General features: G+C 43.1%; 1 protein-coding gene across 2 annotated transcripts in view; it reads left to right on the top strand.

The window, feature by feature from the left end:
- Positions 1-3,499: 3,499 nt before the first annotated feature.
- Positions 3,500-22,794, top strand: part of SUSD3 (sushi domain containing 3) — a 74,039-nt gene continuing 54,744 nt past the window's right edge. Inside the window, exon 1 of one of the 2 annotated variants that reach the window (XM_029600866.1) lies at positions 3,500-4,014. In XM_029600866.1, the coding sequence (XP_029456726.1) occupies positions 3,930-4,014 (85 nt within the window). In that variant the 5' untranslated portion in view covers positions 3,500-3,929. Of the gene's footprint in view, positions 4,015-5,914; positions 6,145-22,794 lie in introns of those variants that run through there. The other variant, XM_029600867.1, reaches the window with a different exon arrangement.

Raw genomic sequence — 22,794 nt, 5'->3', positions numbered from 1 at the left:
ATCTTTTTTGAGAGGTGGTGACCATAACTGCACACTATAGTCAAGATGCGGTCACACCATGGATCAATACAGAGACATGATGATATCCTCTTTTATTTTCCGTTCCTTTCCTAATAATGCCTAACATTCGGTTAGCTTTTTTGACCACTGCTGCAGACTAGGCTGAGGATTTCAAAGTGTTGACAGCAATGATTAAAACATCTTTTTTTCTGGGTAGTGATACATAATGGAATCCAGCATCATGTGCCTATAGTTTGAATTCTTCTTCCCTATATGCATCACTTTGCACTTGTCTGCATTAAATTTCATCTGCCATTTAGATGTCCAAATCCTCCAGTCTCTCAAGGCTCTCTTGCAATTGCTCACAATCGGCCCCTGATCCAACAACTTTGAGCAGTTTTGTGTCATCTACGAATTTTCTCACCGCAAGCACTCACTTTTCTAGAACATTTATAAATATATTAAAACACACTGGTCCCAGTACAGATCTCTGGAGCACTCAACTATTTACCTTTCTCCACTGAGTCCTACTCTCTTGTCTCCTAGCCTTTAGCCAGTTACTAATCCATAATAAGACATTGACTTCTATCTCATGCCTTTTAAATTTCCTGATGAGTCTCTCATCAGGGGTTTTGTCAAATGCCTTCTGAAAATCCAGATGCACATCAACCAACTCATTCTTGTCAATATTTGTTAATCCCTTCAAAAATATCTCCCTTAGAATTTTCAACTCAAGAATCACATCTCCTCTAGGAGTCCCTGTCTTATATAGACACTGGTAACAATCATTGCCAGAATCCTAGCCAGGCAAATTGGTGCCTATGACCAAGTGAAAAATTGTGCCCTCACCCATTACACAACACATGACACCACAAGTTGGGAAAATCTGTTAAATATCTGTATAGCAATGCCCAAGGCTGGTGCAAGGGTATTAGGTGTTCTAGGCAAACTTTACAGCCTTGCACCCATCTTCTACCCTGTCACAGCCTCCCTACACACAATTAAAAGATATGCAATTATAATACATTTTGCTTACAATTTGTATATTATATTTACATGCACTACTGTGGTTCCAACCAAAAAACACTGCAAAAAAAAAGCAAGACACTTGGAGCTCATATGGTATTAGGCCTACTATAGCATGCTATAGGCATGGGCTTGGCCCTGAAAAAGCCACAAGAAAACAGAAGTGCAATAAACTTTCTATATCAAAACAGCACTAACTGCCAGCATTCAAACAGCAATGACCCTACCTATGAAAAGGCAACACTGTAACAAGTCAAATTCTGTATGCAGTGCAACAATGGGAAAAAAAGAAACATTCCTCATAAAACAATAAATTCAAGAAATATACATTTCATCAATAGTACTAAAACCACACCAATAAAATGTATAGTTCAAAAACAGCAAATAAATAGAACATCCAATAATTAAAAACTCATATAAACTTTTTTTGAACACCAATTAAATATTTCAAAATAGACACATCAAATAACACCCAATAATTAAACAAAAAAGGGCTGAAAAACAATCTTGGAAACTTTTGATTTCTAGGTGACCTAAGATTATCATAGATTAGCAGGCAGAGAGGAAGGGGGTTTGTTGCGCACAAATGTTTTCCTTTCTCTCACAAACAGACACACACATGCTCTGTCTCACACACATATACATTCTCTCGTTCTCTCACACACACGCACTCTCATTCTCAAAACACATGCTCTCTCTCTCACACACACACATATATGCTCTCTCTCACTCATTCAGTCTCACACATACACACATGCTCTCTCTCTTTTCCCCCTCTTGAAATAGCAGCAGTCAACAGGATGACTTCTTGCAGGGCAGGCCATGTTGCTTCTCCTCCTCCCCCTAAGGATTGGCCAGTGATTCTGACAGAGCCATGGCACTCCCTGCCATGCCTCCTACTGCTCAGGACATGCTGGTAGGGCCGCAGCACTCCTCCTCTTCCTAAGGCCCCACCAGTTATTCCAGCACAGTCCATGGTGTTTCTCCTCCTACCTAGGTCATGCCAGTGATTCTGGCAGGGCTTCAGCACTCCCCGCTGCTGCTCCTCCTCCTCCTAAGGCTCTGCCGATGATTCCAGCTGGGCTGTAGTGCACCTCCTCCTCCTTTTAAGGCCCCATTAGTGATTCCGGCAGGGCTGTGCTACTCCCAAGGGCAGTGATAGACAACATCACTGACAATACTAGAGCGCCCTTCAGGTAGCGGTGCCTATGACCGAGGCATAGGCACGCAATCGCTCTGACCACTGCAGCAGCCTTACATGGGGGGTGATCTAGCACAGATCATATGTTCCTCTCTTCTCTAAATGCATAGCCTTTCTATTTGTAAGGATCCCAATGGGGCACCACAATTAGAAGACACAGTTTACTTACATCCCTTGCAGTACAATTGGATCCCGTACATTAAAAGTTCTTCTACATAGGAATGAGAAAGTATAATTTTTATATTCATTTGTAAAAAATGTGGGATATTGCACTTTTAAGTGCTGGTTTGACCTATAGAGGTAATAATTACCAGCTGTGTTCAAGTTTTCTTGCAATACACCTTCATGGGATTGTTTTGGATGCCAGCTTTCTGACATGAGTTGTCCTGCACTATTTCTAACTATTTAGTTTTTTGAAACAATTTTGGTATGTTTAGATGCTCTAGACACTCTGCTCTCCTGCAGAACTTCCAGCCCGCACAGGCCCATGCAGATGAGGCATCGTCCTCCTTCTGGCCTGTGCAGGCTGATGTGAGCACGGTGTTAAGGGTCTCTTACTGGGCATGGCCAGTGTAAAGGTATTAGGCACCCTAGGTGAGTGTTCTCATACCTGTTCTGGGGGACTCCCACAATGAATGTGCATGATATAGATTTACATGCATGGCCTCCATAGCATGTAGATTTAGATCAATCATGCATATTCACTACAGGTATCCTGAAAGCTTGACTTGCTAGGGGTTCCCTGGACAGATTTGGGAACCTTCAGACTTTCACCCAGGCCATTACCCATCCCAATTAACTTTTAGGCCCCCTCTGAGATTTTGATAATTAAATTCAACAATCATTATCACCTCAACACTACCCCTCCCACAAACTCATAATTGGGTTTATCACACTTTAAAATATTAAAACTTTATGTATATACAGTACATAATACAAACATGTTTCAGAAATCATATCAAGTGCCTGATTGTAAACCCTCTGGGAACAGGGAACTACCTACAGTAACAGAATGTAACTGGCCTTGAGCTACCAATGAAAAGGCATGAGCTAAATAAATAAATAAATAAAATAGATCCTGTTCCGTGCATGCTGCCTGGGAAGGAGGGAACTGGAGCAGGAAGCAAAGCGCTGTTCTCTACTCACTGAGATTAGGGGAACTGGCCAACAGCGTCATTAGGATAGAACCCTCTGTACTCATGCAATAAGCCCCCCTGCAATGTGCGCTAGCTGCCCTCCCCCACCAATAGTCCTCTTTCAGTTAAGAAATAAAACCAGCAGGTGCAGCAGCAGCCCAGGAAAACGAAGCCCTGAGAAGGGGGGAGCGCCGAAGGTCGCCCCCTGGCGGGCTGGGGGAGGGAAGCGCCCCCGCGCACGCAACCCCCGGCTCTCGCATCACGCACCGCCCAGGCTCCTGCCAACATTTCACTCCTGGATCTGCTCCGGTCCATTGTGCATCACGGGTTTAGTGCCACACACGGACGGGGGCTGGCCCGGCTTGGCGCTTTCGTGTTTATGCATTCGGCAAGGCGCTGGATGACTCCTTAACCCTACCAGGTCGGGCGGGCGACCCGGGCAGATTCCGCCTCACCTGCTGCAAGTGGCAAACGCCGTGGGAAGCAGCGGCTCTCTGCTGTCCTGCGGGGGAGGCGTTCCCCCCCGGTTGTTTTCTGCCTGAACGGGAAATCGGAGGGAACCGAACATGCAAACCGCTACGGCTTCGGTGCTCGACATCTCACGGACGGTTCTGATCGCCGAGGATGGAAGTCCTGGCCAGAACCGCACAGGTAAGGGGAGGGGAGCATGGCAGCCGCGCTGCTGCACCCTCGGACTTGCTGATCCCGCTGACTCCTTGCACTGCTCCATTTCTTTCTGTGTAGATTTCTCGCTGGAGACCGGATTTGCACTGACACTGGGAAATGCGGCTCATTTATATGTTTCTTATTGAATATAGTAAAGAAAAAAAAAGAGAGAGAGCGAGCGAGAAACCCCATACGTATGCAGCTCTTTGGAGTTTTTTTTATTCCAACATGCCCCTGCGTTTATTATTGTCTGTAGGACGCAGTTCCTTTCCAGTTGAAATAACACGATCAGTGGTAGTATTTTCCGAGATTTAAATAGAAAAATACTGCCTAATGAGGAACATTTCTAATGAAGAAATGCCTTGATCAGTGTCATCTTTGCTAGATCCGTGGGTAATATAAGAACACTGCCTGTTTTAGCCAAAGGTCACTTTGGAGTGAGTTTACTTTGCGATGGGCCCCATTCTGAGCTCTGTTAATGGGCAGAAGTGCGGAAAACTAAAGTCTGACGCCTTCTGGAAACGGACTCTGTGCTGCAGTTAATAGGAACCCGACGCAGGCCAGCGATTTTAAACGTTAAACCTCGGCTCGGAAGAAATTCTTTGAACCGGTTCTTCCAGGAAACTTACATTTCCCCCACCCACCCCCACCTTCGTCAGAGCTGCCAGCGTTCCTTCTGCTTTGCTTAATTTGTAACTTTTTTTTTTTTTTTTAACTCGAGAGGCCGGTGATGTTAGCTAAGGACCCAAATAAATCCCAATTCCCCCACTGACAATCCTTCTGATCTTGGGTAAGTCGGTGTATCTTAGGTGCCCATTTAGATTGTACATTCTCTGGGGCAGGGACTTATTGCACCTGAGTAGTAATAATGCTGTAAGCCACCTTGAGCATTAATTGGGCAGATGAGCTAAAGTTACTTTAAAAAAAATATTTGCAGAAGGAAAATGCTAATACAAATAATAATTCAGTAACAGAAACTCAATTGAATTGTGATATTTTAACTGCTTCTATAATTGTATCATCTAAATTGCATAGAAAGGCCCAGTCCAGTGATTTTATAAAATGAAATTTGTGAGGATTAGTTTCTGTTCCACTGTGGGCAGAGGAGAACAGTGAAAGGTACAGCAGAATCCACCTAAGCCTAAAGAAATTTCCTTGGCATGCACCTGTAATTCTGGTGCTTGATGGGGGTCACCTTATGCAGAATGCAATTCAGCACACAGCATGGTTTGTATTAATTAAACCACAGAGGGTCCACATAACACTATTATCCTGAGAACACTAAGTAAAAGTGCAGGCAACTGTATTAAAGCTGATTTGGCAAGCAGAATTTTCATTTCTAAGACGTTAAGAGGGATCCTAGCAGTTCCGAACTATAAGATTTCTCTAAACCTTTCTTAGCCATATCATCAAACCTACAAATGACCATGACTTGATATTGTATTGATCGGTGGACAATATCTGAGTGTGATTCCAGTCTGTACATTTTAATTTACTGACAATATTTTAATAACTGGATTCTTAAAGAAATGTCTATGAATGACTTTCATTTAGGGTGCTATGATTATATTGACAAGCTATCAAAAGTGAAGTTGAATGTAAAGCTTTGAAGTGACATGATCCTTCATAAATACTCTGCCATGTAGCAACTTGAAAATGATTTAAATAATCTTTTTTTTTTTTTTTTTTTTTAAATAATTCGTTTATGCCTACTAAATGTGATGGTCTGTCACACTGATACATAAAACACATTGGGCTTGATTCAAAACTTTTTTTTCCCTTGTTTTATACCTGAGGGGGGGGGGGGGTGAGCTTTCTTGAACAAGGCCCATTGTCTTACCAAACATGACTTAATCTCAGTATTTTACATGAACTTTTTATTAGAGGCACCTAGATCTCATTTGTATGTAGTGTGCACATTATCATGAGAACAAAGTGTGTGTATATGAAACCAAAGTGTAGTGAGTGTGATCAAAGTGAATGGCTTAGCATGACCTCTAAGGATGAGGATGTTTATGTGAAGCAGCACCCGTTCAGTTTGGGCAAGAGAAAAGAGAATGTTCTTGCTTCCTTCACCAATATCAAAGGAGATCTACCACCAGCATTCTCTGCCAGGTAGGTTACCTTTGATCATTTTTGCACTTATTATGGGTATTTTGCCTTTGGTCAGCTCCATCTTTCTGTTCTTACTGTCTGTGTCGGCTATTGGCATAGAGGCTTGATATGGTGGAATCCTTCCTGACTGCTGAGCTGTCATGTGTACTTGTGGCAATAGTTCCTTTCACTGTATATTGTGATTTTTGTTTCCAGCCTCTCACATGCCTTACTGCTTATTCTGCATTGGTTTGTGTTACTGGATGTTGTAGGAAAGTGAGGAAGCCAACAAGTCAAAGCAGAGTGAATTAGTGTTATGCTGAAACCATGCCAGAATTTTGAGCATCAACAGCAGCTTCTGATCTGATATGAGTTGGACCACGCTGTCTGCGCACGTTTAGCAGAAAAGGAATGTGAGTTATTGGTGACTAGTTTGAAGTTATGGCTGTTCTGTGTTTTGCCAAGCTCAATATAAAGCTTACAAGCAGAGGAGCAAGTTCTTCAGGATCGGATCTTTCCAATAATATGAGTTCAGGGACACTGCTATGTTTGTCAGCCTTTCTGCTCCGTTAACTGATCGGCTGTTTCATGCTTTTGTTCTGTTCATATGCAAGCTCTTTACAATAGATGATGCCCATAACACATTCCTGTGGAAGGAAAGTATTGTACCCATATATAAAGATTTATTTATTTTAGACGTTATCCACTGCCTCCCAGATGTCTACACAATAGGTAGGGACCTTCATTTTCAGTTTTTATTTTATTTTTCCTGGAAATTTTAATGTTAAAACAAAAAAAAAAATCAGTAAAAATGACTTTGTTATAACAAATAGAAAAATCAATGGAAAAATCATATTTCCACAGATTTTTTTTTTTAACATTGAAATTCTCAGGGAAAAATAAAATAACTGAAAATGAAGGACCTTCATTGTTAGGGGCTTTTTTTTCCCTGGATATTTATCAGTGTTCATTATAATTAATAAAACTGCAAGCTATATCAGTGGAAAAAAAGATTCATATTTTTCCACTCATTTTCTCTCATGTTTGCTTGTTATAGTAAACACTGATAAATTCCTGGGAAGAAAAAAGTAAAAACTGAAAAAACGAAAAGTCCCTGACACTATGGCAGCGTCAGTCTGACTTCTCAGTTTGTGAGACGTGCTGTACTCCAGTCTCATTCCATGGGAATGATGGTCCCTAATGCTCTTGCTCTTTTAGGCCTCCACACTGCCAAACTCCCAAGCCACCTAAGTGACTTGAGGAATATTCAGCTCTTTCCCCGGGAATCAGCCTTCTCTTATACAGTGGAAGAAGCTACCAAAGGCCCGTCGTAGACTCCCAAACTCCACCCCTCGGTTGCTTCTCTGCAAATATCCAGAGAGCCTCCTGCCAGCCATGTGAAGTGCCTCCTAAGCCAATAAGTTTACTCCCCTTAGCGGCTGTCTGCGGTCATGTGCACGTCATTTCATTCTCCTTCTCTCTTACTTCTGCCACCATGGGTCCCCCCCACATCCTTTCATTTTGCCATGATCTCTGCACCCTTTCCTTCCAATACCGTGTCGGCCAGCTTGCCATCTGCCCTGTGTGTCGCCTTCCTTTTCCTTTCCTCGCTAATACATTTCACCCTATCGTTGTGTTCCCTTTCCCCCTCATTTTCACAATGACTTCTTTTACAATTGGTGCTTCCTTGCACACTTTCCTACACGTAGCCCCCCCCTCCTCACCGCTTTCCTTCTCTTGCCTCACACGTCCCCCCTCACCGCTGCTTACAATCCTGCTGGCTCTGCAAATCACTGCCCTAGCACTGCCTTTCTACTGTATAACCTTCCCCATTTGTCAATTGTTCCCCACCCCCGGCCAGTCTTTCTTCTTTATACGCCCCTCAGGATTCCTCATGTGCTCTTCACACATTCTCTGCCTTAGCCCACTGGCTTTTCTTACACTCGTCCTCGACTTTCCCTTCTCTTCCTCGCTTCTATTCACCCACACGTCCCTAGAAACAACTAAGACCTAACACCAGCCACCCTTCCCTCCCCCAGACACTGCTCCCCTTTTCCACATTCTACCCTTCACCTTCCCCCTCCCTATTATCTTATCCATCCTCCATACACAACCCTTGTACAAGACTCATAGCACACACTTTTCACATGTGTTGGCAAATATTCCAGATCTCTCTGTGAATTTTTTTTTTTTCTTCAGAAGTGCTCCCATTACCTTACCCACCACTAATATTAAGTGCAAAGGTCTGTAGTTTTCCCACTTTCTCTTTGTTCCCACCCTTGGGAAGATATTCTCCATCTTTTTCTTTTCTCTCCCGTTTCAAGCGATCCGGTGAACAAAGCTTTGAATGGTACAGTCAGTATCCAGGGCTGTACCCCATCAGGTCCCAGACTCTTATTTACTGTTGTGCCAGTGCACTGAATACTACCTCCTCAGTAAATGGCAGCCTTTTCATCCCTTTGGGTCATTCCCCTCTCCTTCTAGTGTGGATTCCAGGCAAAAGTATTTGTTTAAGATATTTGCTTTCTTCTGATCCTCCATTGAAGTCGCTTGCCCTTCTTTTCACATATATATCTAAAAAAAAAAAAAGTTTTTATCTTCTGCCTTTAGTAACTAGGAAATATACTCCTCCGACTCTTTCCCTGCTTGCTCTTCATGCCCCTCTGCTGGCAGCTTTGCCTGTCCTCCTCTTTCTGTATCTAATTTTTATTTCCTGAATTCTATTTGTTTTTTATTTTATTTATTTTCTTCTACTTCTTTGTGGTCTGTTCATTCTCTTCCCCTTGCTAACATGCCTGACACCACGATCTGTTGCCATGTCAGTGTTCCTTTGAAGTGCTGTTTATAGTTCCTCTGTACTTCTGGGATCCCCTACTTCTGTTAAGGCTTCCTTAACATAATTATGCATTTTCTTGAAGTTATTTATTTTTTTTAAATGTAGGCCCCGTGTTCTAGTATAGTTTGGTTCTGTTATGTTGCCCTTTTCTGGACCGCCTCCATCCTATCTCTGTCCCTTTTGAGATAAGGTCTCTAGAACTGAACACAGTACTCCAGGCGAAGCCTCACCAAGTACCTGTACAAGGGGATTATCACCTCCTTTTTCTTACTGGTTATTCCTCTCTCAATACAGCCTAGCATTCTTCTGGCTTTTGTTATTGCCTTGTCACATTGCTTCACCGACTTCAGATCGCTAGACACTATCACTCCAAGGTCTTTCTCTTGTTCTGTGCACAACAGCTCCTCACCTCCCATCACATACAGCTCATTTGGATTATCACATCCCAGATGCATGACTCTGCACTTCTTAGCATTGAATCCCAGGTGCCATATATTTGCCCACCAAGCTTCCTTAAATCACATCGTATTCTCACTACTCCTTCTGGCCTGTCACCTCTGTTGCAGATCTTAGTATCATCCGTAAAATAGACAAATTTTACCTTCTATCCCTTCCTCAATGTCGCTCACAAAGATATTGAACAGAACCGGTCCCAACACTGATCCCTATGGCACTCCACTTAACGTTTTCTCTTCAGAGCAGGTTCCACTAACCATCACACGCTGTCTTCTATCCATCAACCAGTTTGTAATCCACACCACCACCTTGGTGCTCACTCCCAAGCTTCTCGTTTTATTCACGAGTCTTCTATGTGGGACCATAATCAAAGGTTTTACTAAAATACAAGTAAATCACATTGAGTGCTCTTCCCTGATCCAATTCTCTAGTCACCCAAATCAATCAGATTCATCTGACAGGACCTTCCCCTGGTGAATCCATGCTGACTCGGATAGAGCAACCCACTGGATTGTAGATAGTTCACTATCCTTTCCTTCAGCAGAGCCTCTGCTAATTTCCCACCACCGAAGTGTCTCCCTCTCGTCAGTTCAGGACCTGACGAGAGGGAGAGCAATTTTAGATCTAATTCTCATTGGTATGCAGGATTTGGTGAGAGAGTAACTGTGGTGGTGCCTGTTGGCAATAGTGATCATAATATGATCAAATTTGAATTAATGACTGGAAGGGGGACAGTAAGTAAATCCATGGCTCTAGCACTAACCCTTCAAAAGGGAAACGTTGATAAAATGAGACAAATAGTAAAAAAAAAAAAAAAAAAAAAAAATTGAAAGATGCAACTACAAAGGTTAAGGGGCAGATTTTAAATACTTGCGCGAGCACGTACTTTTGTTCGCGCAGCAGGCGCGAACAAAAGTACGCTGGATTTTATAAGATACGCGCGTATCTTATAAAATCCAGGGTCGGCGTGCACAAGGGGGTGCACATTTGTGCAACCTGCGCGCGCCAAGCCCAGCGCGCGCTGCCTGTTCCCTCCGAGGCCGCTCCGATTTCGGAGCGGCCTCGGAGGGAACTTTCCTTCGCCCTCCCCCCACCTTCCCCTCCCTTCCCCTACCTAACCCCCCCTTACCTTTGTGCGCGTCGGCCGGCTGCCCCGCTCCGTGGTCCGGTCCCGGGGGCTGTTCCAGAGGCCGCGGCCATGCCCCCAGAACGCCCCCGGGCCAAAACCACGCCCACGTCGCCGCCCCCGACAGGAAGCCCCGGGACTTACGCACGTCCCGGGGTTCTGTGCGCGCCGGCGGCCTATGCAAAATAGGCGCGCCGGTGCCCGAGGGCCCTGCGCGCGTAAATCCTTCCGGATTTACGCGCTCAGGGGTTTTAAAATCCGCCCCTAAGAGTGTCCAACAGGCGTGAACATTGTTAAAAAAAATAAATAAATCTTAGCACAGTCCAGATGTATTCCACACATTAAGAAAGGTGGAAGAAAGGCCAAATGATTGCTGGCTTGGTTAAAAAGTGAGATGAGAGTCCATTTTAACTAAAAGATCTTCATTTGAAAAATTGGAAGAAGGATCCATCAGAAGAAAACAGCAGAAAGCATAAGCAAGTTAAATGCAAGGCATTGTTAAGACAGGCTAAGAGAGAATTTGAAAAGAAGTTGGCCATAGAGGCAAAAGCTCATAAAACCTTTTTTAAATATATCCAAAGCAGAAAGACTGTGAAGGAGTTGGTTGCATTGTTATGTGATTGAAGGGTTAAAGGGCACTTAGGGAAGATAAGACCATTGTGGAAATACTAAACAAATTCTTTGCTTCGGTGTTTACTGAAGAGAATGTTGGGGAGATACCCGTTCCGCAGACAGCTTTCAAGGGTGATGATTCAGATGAACTGAACCGAATCATGGGGAACCTAGAAGAGGTGGTAGGCCAGATTGACAAACTGAAGCGTAGTAAATCACCTGGACCGGAAGGTTCTGAAAGAGTTTACAAAAATACATTTCAGACCTACTACAATTAATTTGTAATGTACCATTAAAATTATCTCTTGTACCTGAAGACTGGAAGATGGCCAATGTAACACCCATATGTAAAAAAGGCTCTAGGGGTGATCTGGGAAACTATAAACTTGTGAGCCTGACTTCAGTGCCAGGGAAAATTCACCGAAACTATTATAAAGAAAAAAACAAAAAAATTTAGATAGACATGGTTTAATGGAACACAGCCAGTTCTTTTTTACTCAACGCACAATTAAACTCTGGAATTTGTTGCCAGAGGATGTGGTTAGTGCAGTTAGTATAGCAGTGTTTAAAAAAGGATTGGATGAGTTCTTGGAGGAGAAGTCCATTACCTGCTATTAAGTTTACTTAGAGAATAGCCACTGCCATTAGCAATGGTAACATGGAATAGACTTAATTTTTGGGTACTTGCCAGGTTCCTGTGGCCTGGATTGGCCACTGTTGGAAACAGGATGCTGGGCTTGATGGACCCTTGGTCTGACCCGGTATGGCATTTTCTTATGTTCTTTTGAAATATTGCCTTGCAAATCTCCTACATTCTTTTTTTGAAGGGATGAATAAATATGTGGACAGAAAGGTGAACCTGTAGATGTATATTTGGATGCTCAGAAGGCGTTCGACAAAGTCCCTCATGAGAGACTTCTAAGAAAACTAAAAAGTCATGGGATTAGAGGCAATGTCCTTTTGTGCACTGCAAACTGGTTAAAAGACAGGAAGAGAGTAGGATTATATAGTCTGTTTTCACAGTGGAAAACGCTAAAGAGATGAAGTGCCTCTAGGATCTGTACTTGGACCAGTGCTTTTTAAAATATTTATAAATGATCTTGAAAGGGGTAGGATGAGTGAGGTGATCAGATTTGCAGATGACACAAAATTATGCAGAGTAGTTAAATTTCAAGCAGACTGTGATAAATTGCAGGACGAACTTGTGAGACTGGAAGACTGGGCTTCCAAATGGCAGATGAAATTTAATGTGGACAAGTCAAGGTGATGCATATAGGGAAAAATAACCCTTGCTGTAGTTACATGATGTCTGGTTCCATCTTAGGAGTTCCACCCTGAAACTAGATCTAGGTGTCATAGTGGATAACACATTGAAATCGTCAGTTTAGTGCACTGTGGCGGTCAAAAAAAAAAAGCAAACAGAATGTTAAGAATTATTAGGAAGGGAATGGTGAATAAAACGGTGAATGTCGTAATGCCTCTGTATCGCTCCATGGTGAGACCCCACCTTGAATACTGTGTGCAATTCTGGTCGCCGCGTCTCAAAAAAAGATATTGTGGCACTGGAGAAAATGCAGAGAAGAGCGACCAAAATATTAAGGGGCATGGAATGACTCCCCTATGAGGAAAGACTAAAGAGGGTTAGGGCTGTTAAGCTTGGAGAAGAGATGGCTGAGGGGGATATGATAAAAGTTCTACAAAATCATGAAAGGACTTGAACAGGTTAATGTAAATTGGTTATTTTTTCTCACAGATAATAGAAGACTAGGGGGCACTCCATGAAGTTAGCAAGTAGCTCATTTAAAACAAATTGGAGAAAATTCTATTTCACTCAATGCTTAGTTAACCTCTGGCAATAAATTCTAGAATTTATGGTTACAGCAGTTAATGAAACTGGGTTTAAAAAAGGTTTGGATAAGTTCCTTGAGGAGAAGTCCATGAACTGCTATGAATAAGGAATAGTAGCTTGGGATCTATTTACTGTTTGGGTTCTTGCCAGGTATTTGTTTCTTGGATTGGCCACTATTGAACACAAGATGCTGGGCTTGATGGACCCAGTATGTCATATCTTATGTTCTTATATTCTTATGTTGTAGTTGATGCAGCAGCTGGCACTTTCCTGACCCCCATTAACAGCACCTCACCTTTTTGTTTGCAATCCTAGTTGGCTTCTATCATGTCTATATCACTTCCCCTTTTGAGGACAGCCTATGGATTAAGCCTACATATAATAAACACTGATAGATGTTAGACATCCCTTAGCTCTCTTGATAGCAATCCATAGCAACTCGGCTGCTCCTTGCCCACTTGGTATCTCATTGGCTTTAATTTTGTCCCAAACACATAAAATACACCTCCCTGCCTCCCTCCCTTTTCTTTTATACCTATCTTTTCCTTTCTGAAGAGTATATCCTCGTATATCCAGTCTAAAGATAATGGTTCAATGATAATTAAAAGCCCAACACAATCTGGTTTCATCTTGCATTTCATGTATAGTCTGCACTTATCAACCAAGATGTCTACTCCACTCATCAAATCAATGTTTGTTGGAAATCCTTTCACTAAGAGAGGCAAAGCCAGCTGAATCCAGAAATAGGATGTTTAAAATTGTTCCCCAGAGTAGGACCCACAATCTGCCTGAAGAAATCAGAACTGAAAAAGATTAGCTCCATTTCAGGAAGATTATGAAGGCGTATTTCTTTTCATAGGCATTTCCCCCTTAGTCTTTGATAGTGGAAAGACTCAACCCCCATGAGTATAGGGGCTGGTAGGCTTTTATTTCCTGTATTAATTTTCTGTTTTATGTCGACTATGAAGTTTGTTAACTTACTTGTCCAATTTTTGTTCATGGTTATGTATGTAGTGTTGTTACCCACCAAGATTTGTGGAATACAAATCATTTTAAATAAATAAATAAATACTGCACCATATCAATGTCCACTTCAGCTATTGTCAATGAGTTTGTTGGATAGACTGCGTATTTTTTACACATCTTTCCAAGTTGTTTCTCTATCCCCTTCTTTCTTGTTTTCTCTCTGTTCCTTCCTAGGCATACATTGGTGTGGAAAGATGGCCCCAGAAGGAAGTAGGAGCAAAATGTGTGTTGGAGCTGTGACTATTTATTTAAAAGATTTGTATCTTGCGCATAATTCATTGTTCAAGATGGCATACAATAAAAATATAAACTCCCGAAAACGTAAACAAAACCAACAACAAATAGGTCTCTCGTACCCTCACTGCTTAGGTCCACAGTTAGAACCATAGATCTTACCAAGATCAATATTCAAAGTGCGTTCAGCACTATTTAGCTGGATAAGCAGCCACAGCTTAGCCATACAAGTGGGTGTGCACTGGGCGGATTGGGGGTGGAGCGAGTTAGACGTATAACTTATACGCCTAACTAACGATATTCGGAGTTAGGCCTATAAGTGTACATCTAAGTTTAAATGCATCTAGAGTAGGTCTAAGCTTAGCCTGGTAGACTTATCTGGTGAAGTGCACACATATACATATTTTCAACGGCTTCGTCTTGCCGCTGAATATACATCATCACTTAATTGGATAAGTTATATCAGGCTTAGTTACTTAAACAGCCAGCTTTGAATATTGACCTCACCATATTCATTTCCTGGAGCTCTATTGTTTAAATCTCTGACAATGGATCCATCATCTGAAACTGTGCACACACTAATCATTGCAAGCACTAACTCCAGCAAATGCTTATAAAAACAGATTTATTTTCAAGCTCTTGGAAGAAGTCTTGGTGCAGTTGGTTAACCACAAGTGTTCTGGAAGCATGTTCCAAAAATTGAGAGCCGCCACAAACGTTGCCTTTTCCCTGTTTTCCACAAGATGGGCCGACCGTGCCGAAGGGACTTCGAGGAGATCACTTTGGATGATCTTGTTATCTGCACCCTTGGCAATGAGTCTGATCATCTTTTTTTAAAACCAGCCCATTTTTGAATGATTAAAGTGTGTTTGGGCAATCTTTTTGAAAAGAAGACCATTTTATGAGCATGTTGTGTCCATCCATCTGTCTTTTTGTCTTTGTTTCTGTGACCTTGTATCGGCGTCCTTCCAAAGCCTGCTGCATGGGGACACTGTAATTTAATGTCAGCATCTGGGGAGGAGGAGGAAACGGACCTAAACAGCAGTGCCAGTCATCAGTCAGTAAACCTGCATGCCCACACAGCCCAGGAGAGGAGGGAAGCCACTGTGGAGGTGGGCTTGAGCCACATGGGATGACTGAGATTGGCTCAGGCACTTCAGTGTCAACCTGAAGGGTGCTACCTGACTACTGATGGAAGAACAGGCCTACACAACCTCAGGACAGTCAGCAAGATGGTTGGCTATTAGACTTTGGATGCTTAGGTCCACAGCCTCATGGAAAAAGGTTATACTATTGGTCTGTGGATGAAAAGAGGGACAAGACAATGCTGGTGTCGAGCACAGATTGCCATGGGGAAAGAACACCATGGGCCTCCCTGTGTACTGCCTCTGGGAGTAGACCTTTTCTGCTTGTTAAAATGGTGCTGTGGTAGCAGTTCTGTGCTGGTTCTCTTGAGTGAGACATTCCTGCACTTTCAACAGTGTGTGTGTGTGTGTGTGTGTGTGTGTGTGTGTGTGCAGTGGTGTAATGAGGGGGGGGGGGGGGGGGGGCAGGGAGTGTCAAAGCTCCAGGGTGCCAGGCTATAGGGGGCACCCAGAGGCCTCTTACTGTATTTTTTTCAGCTACACACAAGTAGAAGGCAAGAAGAGGGTGGTGTTTGAAATGTCTGCTGATTCTGTGACCTTAAGCATTTCTACAAGGAGGATGGAGATGGGAATTGGGAGAGGGGGGTGGGCCGCAGGAGAGGCAACACAAATGTATTGGCCCCCAGGCACCTGAGACCCTTGCTATGCCACTGTATGGGGGCTGTTCTGTGTGCTTCTGTGTATGGACAGGTTAGACAAACGCCTGCCTGGAATACTTCAGGTACAGTGAGTCCTGCATGCAGACAGGTGAACAGACAAGATGACTTCTTGAGCAGTCTTCCAGCCATGCCTTCCTATGGTCCTCTGACTTTCTCCCACTTTTAGCCTGTGCGAAAACTGCTTAGTCAACTAGACCTTCAAGATGTATGCCATAGGCACATAAGAAGAGAACCAATCACGGGACCCTAGCCATTAATGGCAATATTCAATAAAGATTTGTTCCAATTTTGTGCTTATGGGAACAGTTCTTAGTGAGTGGCATCTCTTCTCGGTTGTACCGATGAGAATAATTAAAATGAATAATAGGGCCCTAAGTACTCTGCTGTAATATTGAGATGTATGATGTTTGTATAGCTGGTGTATACTTTCATTCCCACATGTAGGATTAATGTGCTTATTAGCGCTACAACTAAAGAGATTGCATAGTTTTGCATCTCTGCACAGAAGATTTTAAATGTAAATTTTATTCATATTTTATTGAGCTCTATAAACCAAACAAAGCTTCAGGGATTCAGTTGCCTCCATTACCCCATATTAAAGCATAAGGGTGCCTCATGCACAAGAACTGATGCAACAACCCATCAGATGGAGAGAAAAAATGAATAGAAATGTCTGTCCCTGCATATATTATTTCTACTGTTTTTAAATTGCCTTTCTGCTGTACTGTCGGTACAGCGCCACACTGTACCATAGAGGTTACAAGGGCCTTGTACCAAAGTGCTTAGAATTTCCATTTTAACACAGGCAGGTCAAGTGAGCATCCAAAGGTCATGGTGTGTGCGCTGACAGGGGTTTCCCTGTTCTTGTGCCCAGGCTGGCTGTGGCGCGGAAGCTTTCTGAGCGGCGTTTTTTTGAGCGTCCTCCCACTTCACATCTAAGAAAATAAAAACACTCTTGATAAATCATGCCCTTTGTGTTCTCCTCTTATTTGATTAATCCAAGTCCAATTTATTTTCAACACATTTTTGTCACCTTTTCAGTGTTTGCAGTGTTTATATTTTACAAATTATAAACCAATAAAAATCCAAGGCATGACATGGATAACGTCAAGTTTTAAATACAGAACAAGAAAATCAGCGTCAAAATGATAAAGCCTAAAATGACATAATGCAGTAAGCAAAATTTGTATCGGGAATACATCTGATGCAGATCTGATTGATTAGACAGTATTGTTTGGACTAAAGATACCTTTTTTGTTTTTGATATTGGATGCCCCTTACATTCATCAATAACTGCTGGAGTCTGGAAAATAATATGACAAGCGATCTCTCTTACCAGGATAAGAGGTCACCAGAGTACCTGAAAAGGTTTTGTTTTAAGACAGGGGTGGGTGCCCTGTTTATTTTTAAACAGGGCCACATTAGGATCCAGGGCGGGGATGGTGGGTCCTCTTAGAGAGGAAGGGGAAAGAATAGACTCAGCTTACTGATTATTTTTTTTCAAGCTTGATTTCAATACTGAAATACGCACAGACACCAAACTGTATTATAGCAATATACTTTGTATATAATATTGAAGAACATTTTATAATCCAATTTTGAAAACAGATTAAAAATATCTTTCAACTATATCTATTTTTCCCCCTTTCTTTCCAGGGGTGCCCACCACCACCCTCTATCCAGCAGCAGCATTCCTCCCTCCCCCCCGCCCCCCAAATCCTGTTTTTCCCCCTTCCCATAGTATTCAACATTCCTCTTCCTTCCCTCTACTGTTTCTTAGGGCTAATGAATCTCTCTTCCCCCCCCCCCCTTTCCAGCATATTATTCCTCAGGCCTGATCAAGCCCCAAAAAACAAAGCCATCTTTTAAGCTTGAGAATTAAGCTGCTGGGGGAAGGGGAGCGAGAGCCTCCTTCTAAATATGGATGAGGCTGATGCAATAAGGGGCGTTAATGGTAGAGCAAGATTTGACTCCAGGTTTAGCGCACCTTTTTCTGGCATAAGTTAACTTTGGTATGTAACAGGGGTTTTAACTCCTAAAAAAAAAAAATGCTTGCTAAAACAGAAGTAAAAACCAGTGCTAGGATTAGTGTGGGTGCCTGCGAATCTCATGTAAAAGAAGGCATTAGCTATTCCTCAGCAATAAGGGAGGTGTGTTAAAAGGCAGACAGCTTAAAGCACATTTTCTCTTTTCTTCGTGCTGGAAATTTAACTCCTGGATCAGAACAGGAGTGAAACTTAATTCACATTTCTGGTTGCCATATTATTCTATTGCTGTGCCCAGTGTGGTAATATCATGCAGCTGCTTCTACCAACTGGGCACAGCAGTAGAACAACTTTGGCCACCAGAAATTTGAGTTTAAACTTCTGGGTCCGAGGTGGAGGATTTTCCGGTGCTCTCGAAGAGGGCACCTACAGTTGGAGCAGTACACCGGCACTGTGCATCCAACTTTGGCATACTAACTGTTAATGCCCATCCCAGGGAGCTTACACTTCAGCTGACTGTAAATGCCCACGCCAAAAAGCATGGCATCCAAGGCCCTTTTGGCAGAGAACAGCAAATAAAATCAAAGCGCAAGCTCTCTTGGAGGGGAGGGCACCGCAAGCTGAACAGGAAGCCAAAGTTGGATGCACAGCACCAAAGTGCATCCTGTTCAGCTGAAGGTACCTTCCCCAGAGAGTTTATGCTTTTGAATTTTCTCTCCAAAATGGCATTGCATGTGAGGTTGGTGCTGTGCAGCCCACATTCTCTCATTCAAGGCCATTTTGACAAGGAATGGCAAAGTACAGTGAATAAACTCTCTGGGGACTATATCTGCAGCTAGATGAACAAAGCACCAGCAGTTGAACAGTGCACACTTTAGCACTGTATGCAGCTGATCAGGAAGGCAAAGAAAACCTTTGACTGGTGCCTGCCTCAAAGAGCTTCCATTGGAAATTTTAACTCCTGGGTCTGAGATGCAGTAAATTCACATTTCTGATGGCAAATGTCTATTGTGCCCAAAATGGTACCCCACCTCGGGCCCAGGAGGATTTATAGATCCCATGTAAACTCTCTGGCACTAACACCTATGAACTATTGCTCAGCCAAAGTCAGGCTGCATACCATTCATCTGAAGGCGCCTTCCCAAGAAAGCTTATATTTTGCTCAGCTGTAGGTGCTGACCCCAGAGAGCTTATGCCTTCTTTGGTCTGGAGAAACTCTCATTTCTGATGGCCAAAGTTATTCTCTTGCTGTGCCCAGTCTGGTAGAAAGACACTACCACATGGGCACAGCAATAGAATATCATGGCCACCAGAAAGCTGAATTACCTTTCAGGCCAATGAGTTTAACTGCAAAAATCCACTTAAATGCATTAAACCAGCAGTACAGAGATAAGCACTTGAAGTTGGAAGGAGTGTGACCAAAATGGACTTGCATTCAATATTGTGCCCAAGTCTGGATGCCCAGTGCCAGTGTCACATGCAAGGCCATTTTTGACAAGTGAAATCAAAGGGTAAGCTCTCTGGAATAGGCAACTACAGCCATTTGAGATGCACAGCACCAAAATACGTACTCTTCAGCTGTAGGTGCCTTCCCTAGAGAGTTTACCCTGTGGTTTCACTTGGCATACCTTTCCCAAATGGTCTTGCAGGTGAAATTGTGCCCGAGTCGGAGTGCCCAGTGCCAGTCTTGCATGCAAGGTCATTTTGGTTACACTCCTTCCAACTTCTAGTCCTTGCCTCCTTACTCCTGCATTAGTACAGATTTTTCAGTTTTAACTCCGATTTTAGCATGCATTTTTCATTTAGCATGCTTTTTAGACATGTTTGATTTGCATCCCATTGGCGTACCTCTTCCCGCAGGGACCCCTGTTTTTAACGCGCACACTAAGTAAAACCTGCACTAAAATTTAACTCCAGTTTTAGCGTAGGTTTTATTACATCGGCCTCAGTTTTCCCAAGCCTCTGTGGCCATTCCCGGGCAATGTGGGGTTAGAGAACGTCTGCAGACTGAGGGGGGTGGAGAGGTTTGGGGGTGTGGTTGTCGCTGTGGCATGTTTGGGGGCTCATCCTGCAGGAGGCTGCTTTTCCTCCTGCTCCTGTGAGCTGATGGCAAGGGGAAAAGGTGCCAGCAGGCGTGGCCAAAGCTGAAACCGTCATTGAAGGCCCAAAAAGTTGCCCTTGATGAACAGAGATGCGTGTGATATTAGGCCTTTGATGATGATTTTGGGCAGGTTGGCCCAGAGTTAGAGCGTTAGTGGACCACACATAGTATTATGTCGTCGTCCCTCAGTAGGCTGGAAAAAGGAACTGAGGGGGCCTTTTTTGGCCTGTGGGCCATTGTTTTAAGAGATGTCATGACTCAGTTTCTCTCTGCTGTTGGGAAACCTACAATAAAATGAAAACAGTACTAAGGAGCTCTTACCTGATCATCTCTCTCTGGGGATAGGGAAATAAATACAGTACCTGAATGTAATGCGCTTTGAAGTGCCTGAAGGATGCCAAATGGAATTGTATTGAATTCTCTAGTGTTATTTCCTATAGTTCAGTGGACCATGAGAAACCATTTTGTTTCCGTTTATGTTTCTGTAATGGTATTTGTTTCCAGCCCAGGCAGAACTGGAATAAAGACCGAGAGCAGGGGTGGCCAAATCCAGTCCTCAAGAGCCACAAGCAGGTTTGGGATTTCAGGCTGTCCACAATGAATATGCATGAGAGAGATTTGCCTGCCCTGCTTCCATTCTATGCAGATCTCTTTCATGCACATTCATTATGGCTGTCCTGAAAACTCGTGAGGACCAGAGTTGGCCATCCCTGACCCTAAAGTGTGTACCTTGCAGTGGGAGTCATCAAGGGGGCAGCTTTCAAGGAGGTTTTCACGGAATAAACCTCTTTGAAAATTGTTCCCCCATAAAGTGTGGGGGAAAACTGGCAGTGCTGGAGGCCAGGGTTAGGGCAGGCCCAAATAAATGAAGCATGGGGGATTTCATTTCAAAACCCCCGAGCCTGCCTTCACACTGCCTTACCTCACATAACTTTGAAGCTACAAATTACGCAGGGCAGAGGCTCCTCCTAGCAACCAGCCTGGCATGGATTTCTGAAGGGAAAGTCTGTGGGGAATTTCCCTTTGAAAATGGGCTTGCAGATGCTCGTAAGCACCATGGGGAGGCTGAAAACTGGTTTTTCCCCATTAATGCTTTGTACCCAATGGCCTACACAAGCTGATTTTTCACAGGGAAACTGCCCACAAGGGTCTTACTTGATGGATGGGTGGCACAGGGATTCTCCCGTATTAATGGGAAGGCCAATTAGTAGTCTCCCCATGGTGTCTGCAAACCAATTTTTTCATAGGTAAATTCTCTCTGGAGTTTCCCTTTGTAAATCCATGACATGCTGATGCCCAGTACTGAACGGGTGAAGCAGCGGGTAGCAGGCACTGGGATTTCAAAATGATGACATCCCCCCATGCTTGTTTTCTCTAGCCCACCCTAATCTCGCTTCTGGCACCATCCCTTTTCCCTGTATTGGGGGGGGGGGGGGGATACTCGGAGATTTTTCCACAGGTAAATACCCATTTCCCCACTGAAATCCCTTTCATATAATTTACATGTTCTGGTCTCACTGAAGAAGCACTGCATTATGACTTCATTGACAGCATATAAGAATAGAACATAAAAAGAAAGTATACAGCACCAATAACTGGGAAAAGAGACACCAGTTTACCACTGTTTTATTCCATCCTTGGGATACTGAGATTTTCATGAGCTTAAATATTGATGAGGAAGTTTTTTGTTTGTTTTTTTTTTGTTTCCATGGGAAAAAAAATCATTCATAAATATTCCAACTTCTGCTTTGCTGTTGTCTCTTGGTTAAAATTAGTAACAAAGTAATCAGGTTGAGATAATACCAAGTTTTTGAGATTGCTAAAGTCCCTTTCTTGGGTAATCCTCTGCAAGTGAAATGGAAATAACAGTGTTAGTTTACAAGAGATATAATAAGTAACATTTTTAGTAACTCATTTATAGGAATTAGTAAACAGTGTCCCAGCTTGTCGGGGTTTGTTTTTGTTTTTTTGTTTTTTTTACATTCTCCTTGAATTGGGTTTTAGAGAAACAAACAAGGCAGATTATTTTCCCCAAATTAGTGATTTACAGAGGTGAATTGTTAGAATTTAACTTTTCATCTCCGCATCACAAATATGAAACATTTTCCAGTCAACTCTAGTGCCTCTCTGCTGGGGCCAAATGTCTCCACCCATTTGGCTATTTCGGTGGCTCAGGAATTCATTTCTAAAACTTTGCCTTCAGGTTTTTTTTGTTGTTTGCGGGTTGTTTTATCTTTCCACATAATTTTCCAGTAATTTAAGATAAAGGCTCTGAAAGTGACATCTGGTGACCTTTACCTCAGTTTTAGAGTATCAGCTGTGCATACGGAGGCATTTTTCCCAGGCGCAGAACAATCTTCATGTTCTCTCAAGTGGGCGTAGGGAGAGGATTAAGGGATGGTGGAGGCTAAATCTGAAGGACCTCATGGACCAATCCAACAATGTGTGATGCTCACACGCTTTCTTCTAGTTGTTGTAACGTTTTTGGAAGGAATGTTTTGAGGGGATGCTGTCCCGCTGCCCTAAAGAACACACAGGATTTTCCCACGAATAGCAAGTTCTGTGTGACAGCTCCAGGAACTAGGGCCGGTACTTCTATTAGATGGTTGCCTGGGGTGGCAAAAACCCACCATCACGAGACC

The sequence above is a fragment of the Rhinatrema bivittatum genome, chromosome 4, assembly GCF_901001135.1.
Source record: "Rhinatrema bivittatum chromosome 4, aRhiBiv1.1, whole genome shotgun sequence".
NCBI lineage: Eukaryota > Metazoa > Chordata > Amphibia > Gymnophiona > Rhinatrematidae > Rhinatrema > Rhinatrema bivittatum.
The sequence above is the reverse complement of the archived record's forward strand: the minus strand, read 5'-3'. Positions and strand labels throughout refer to the sequence as shown.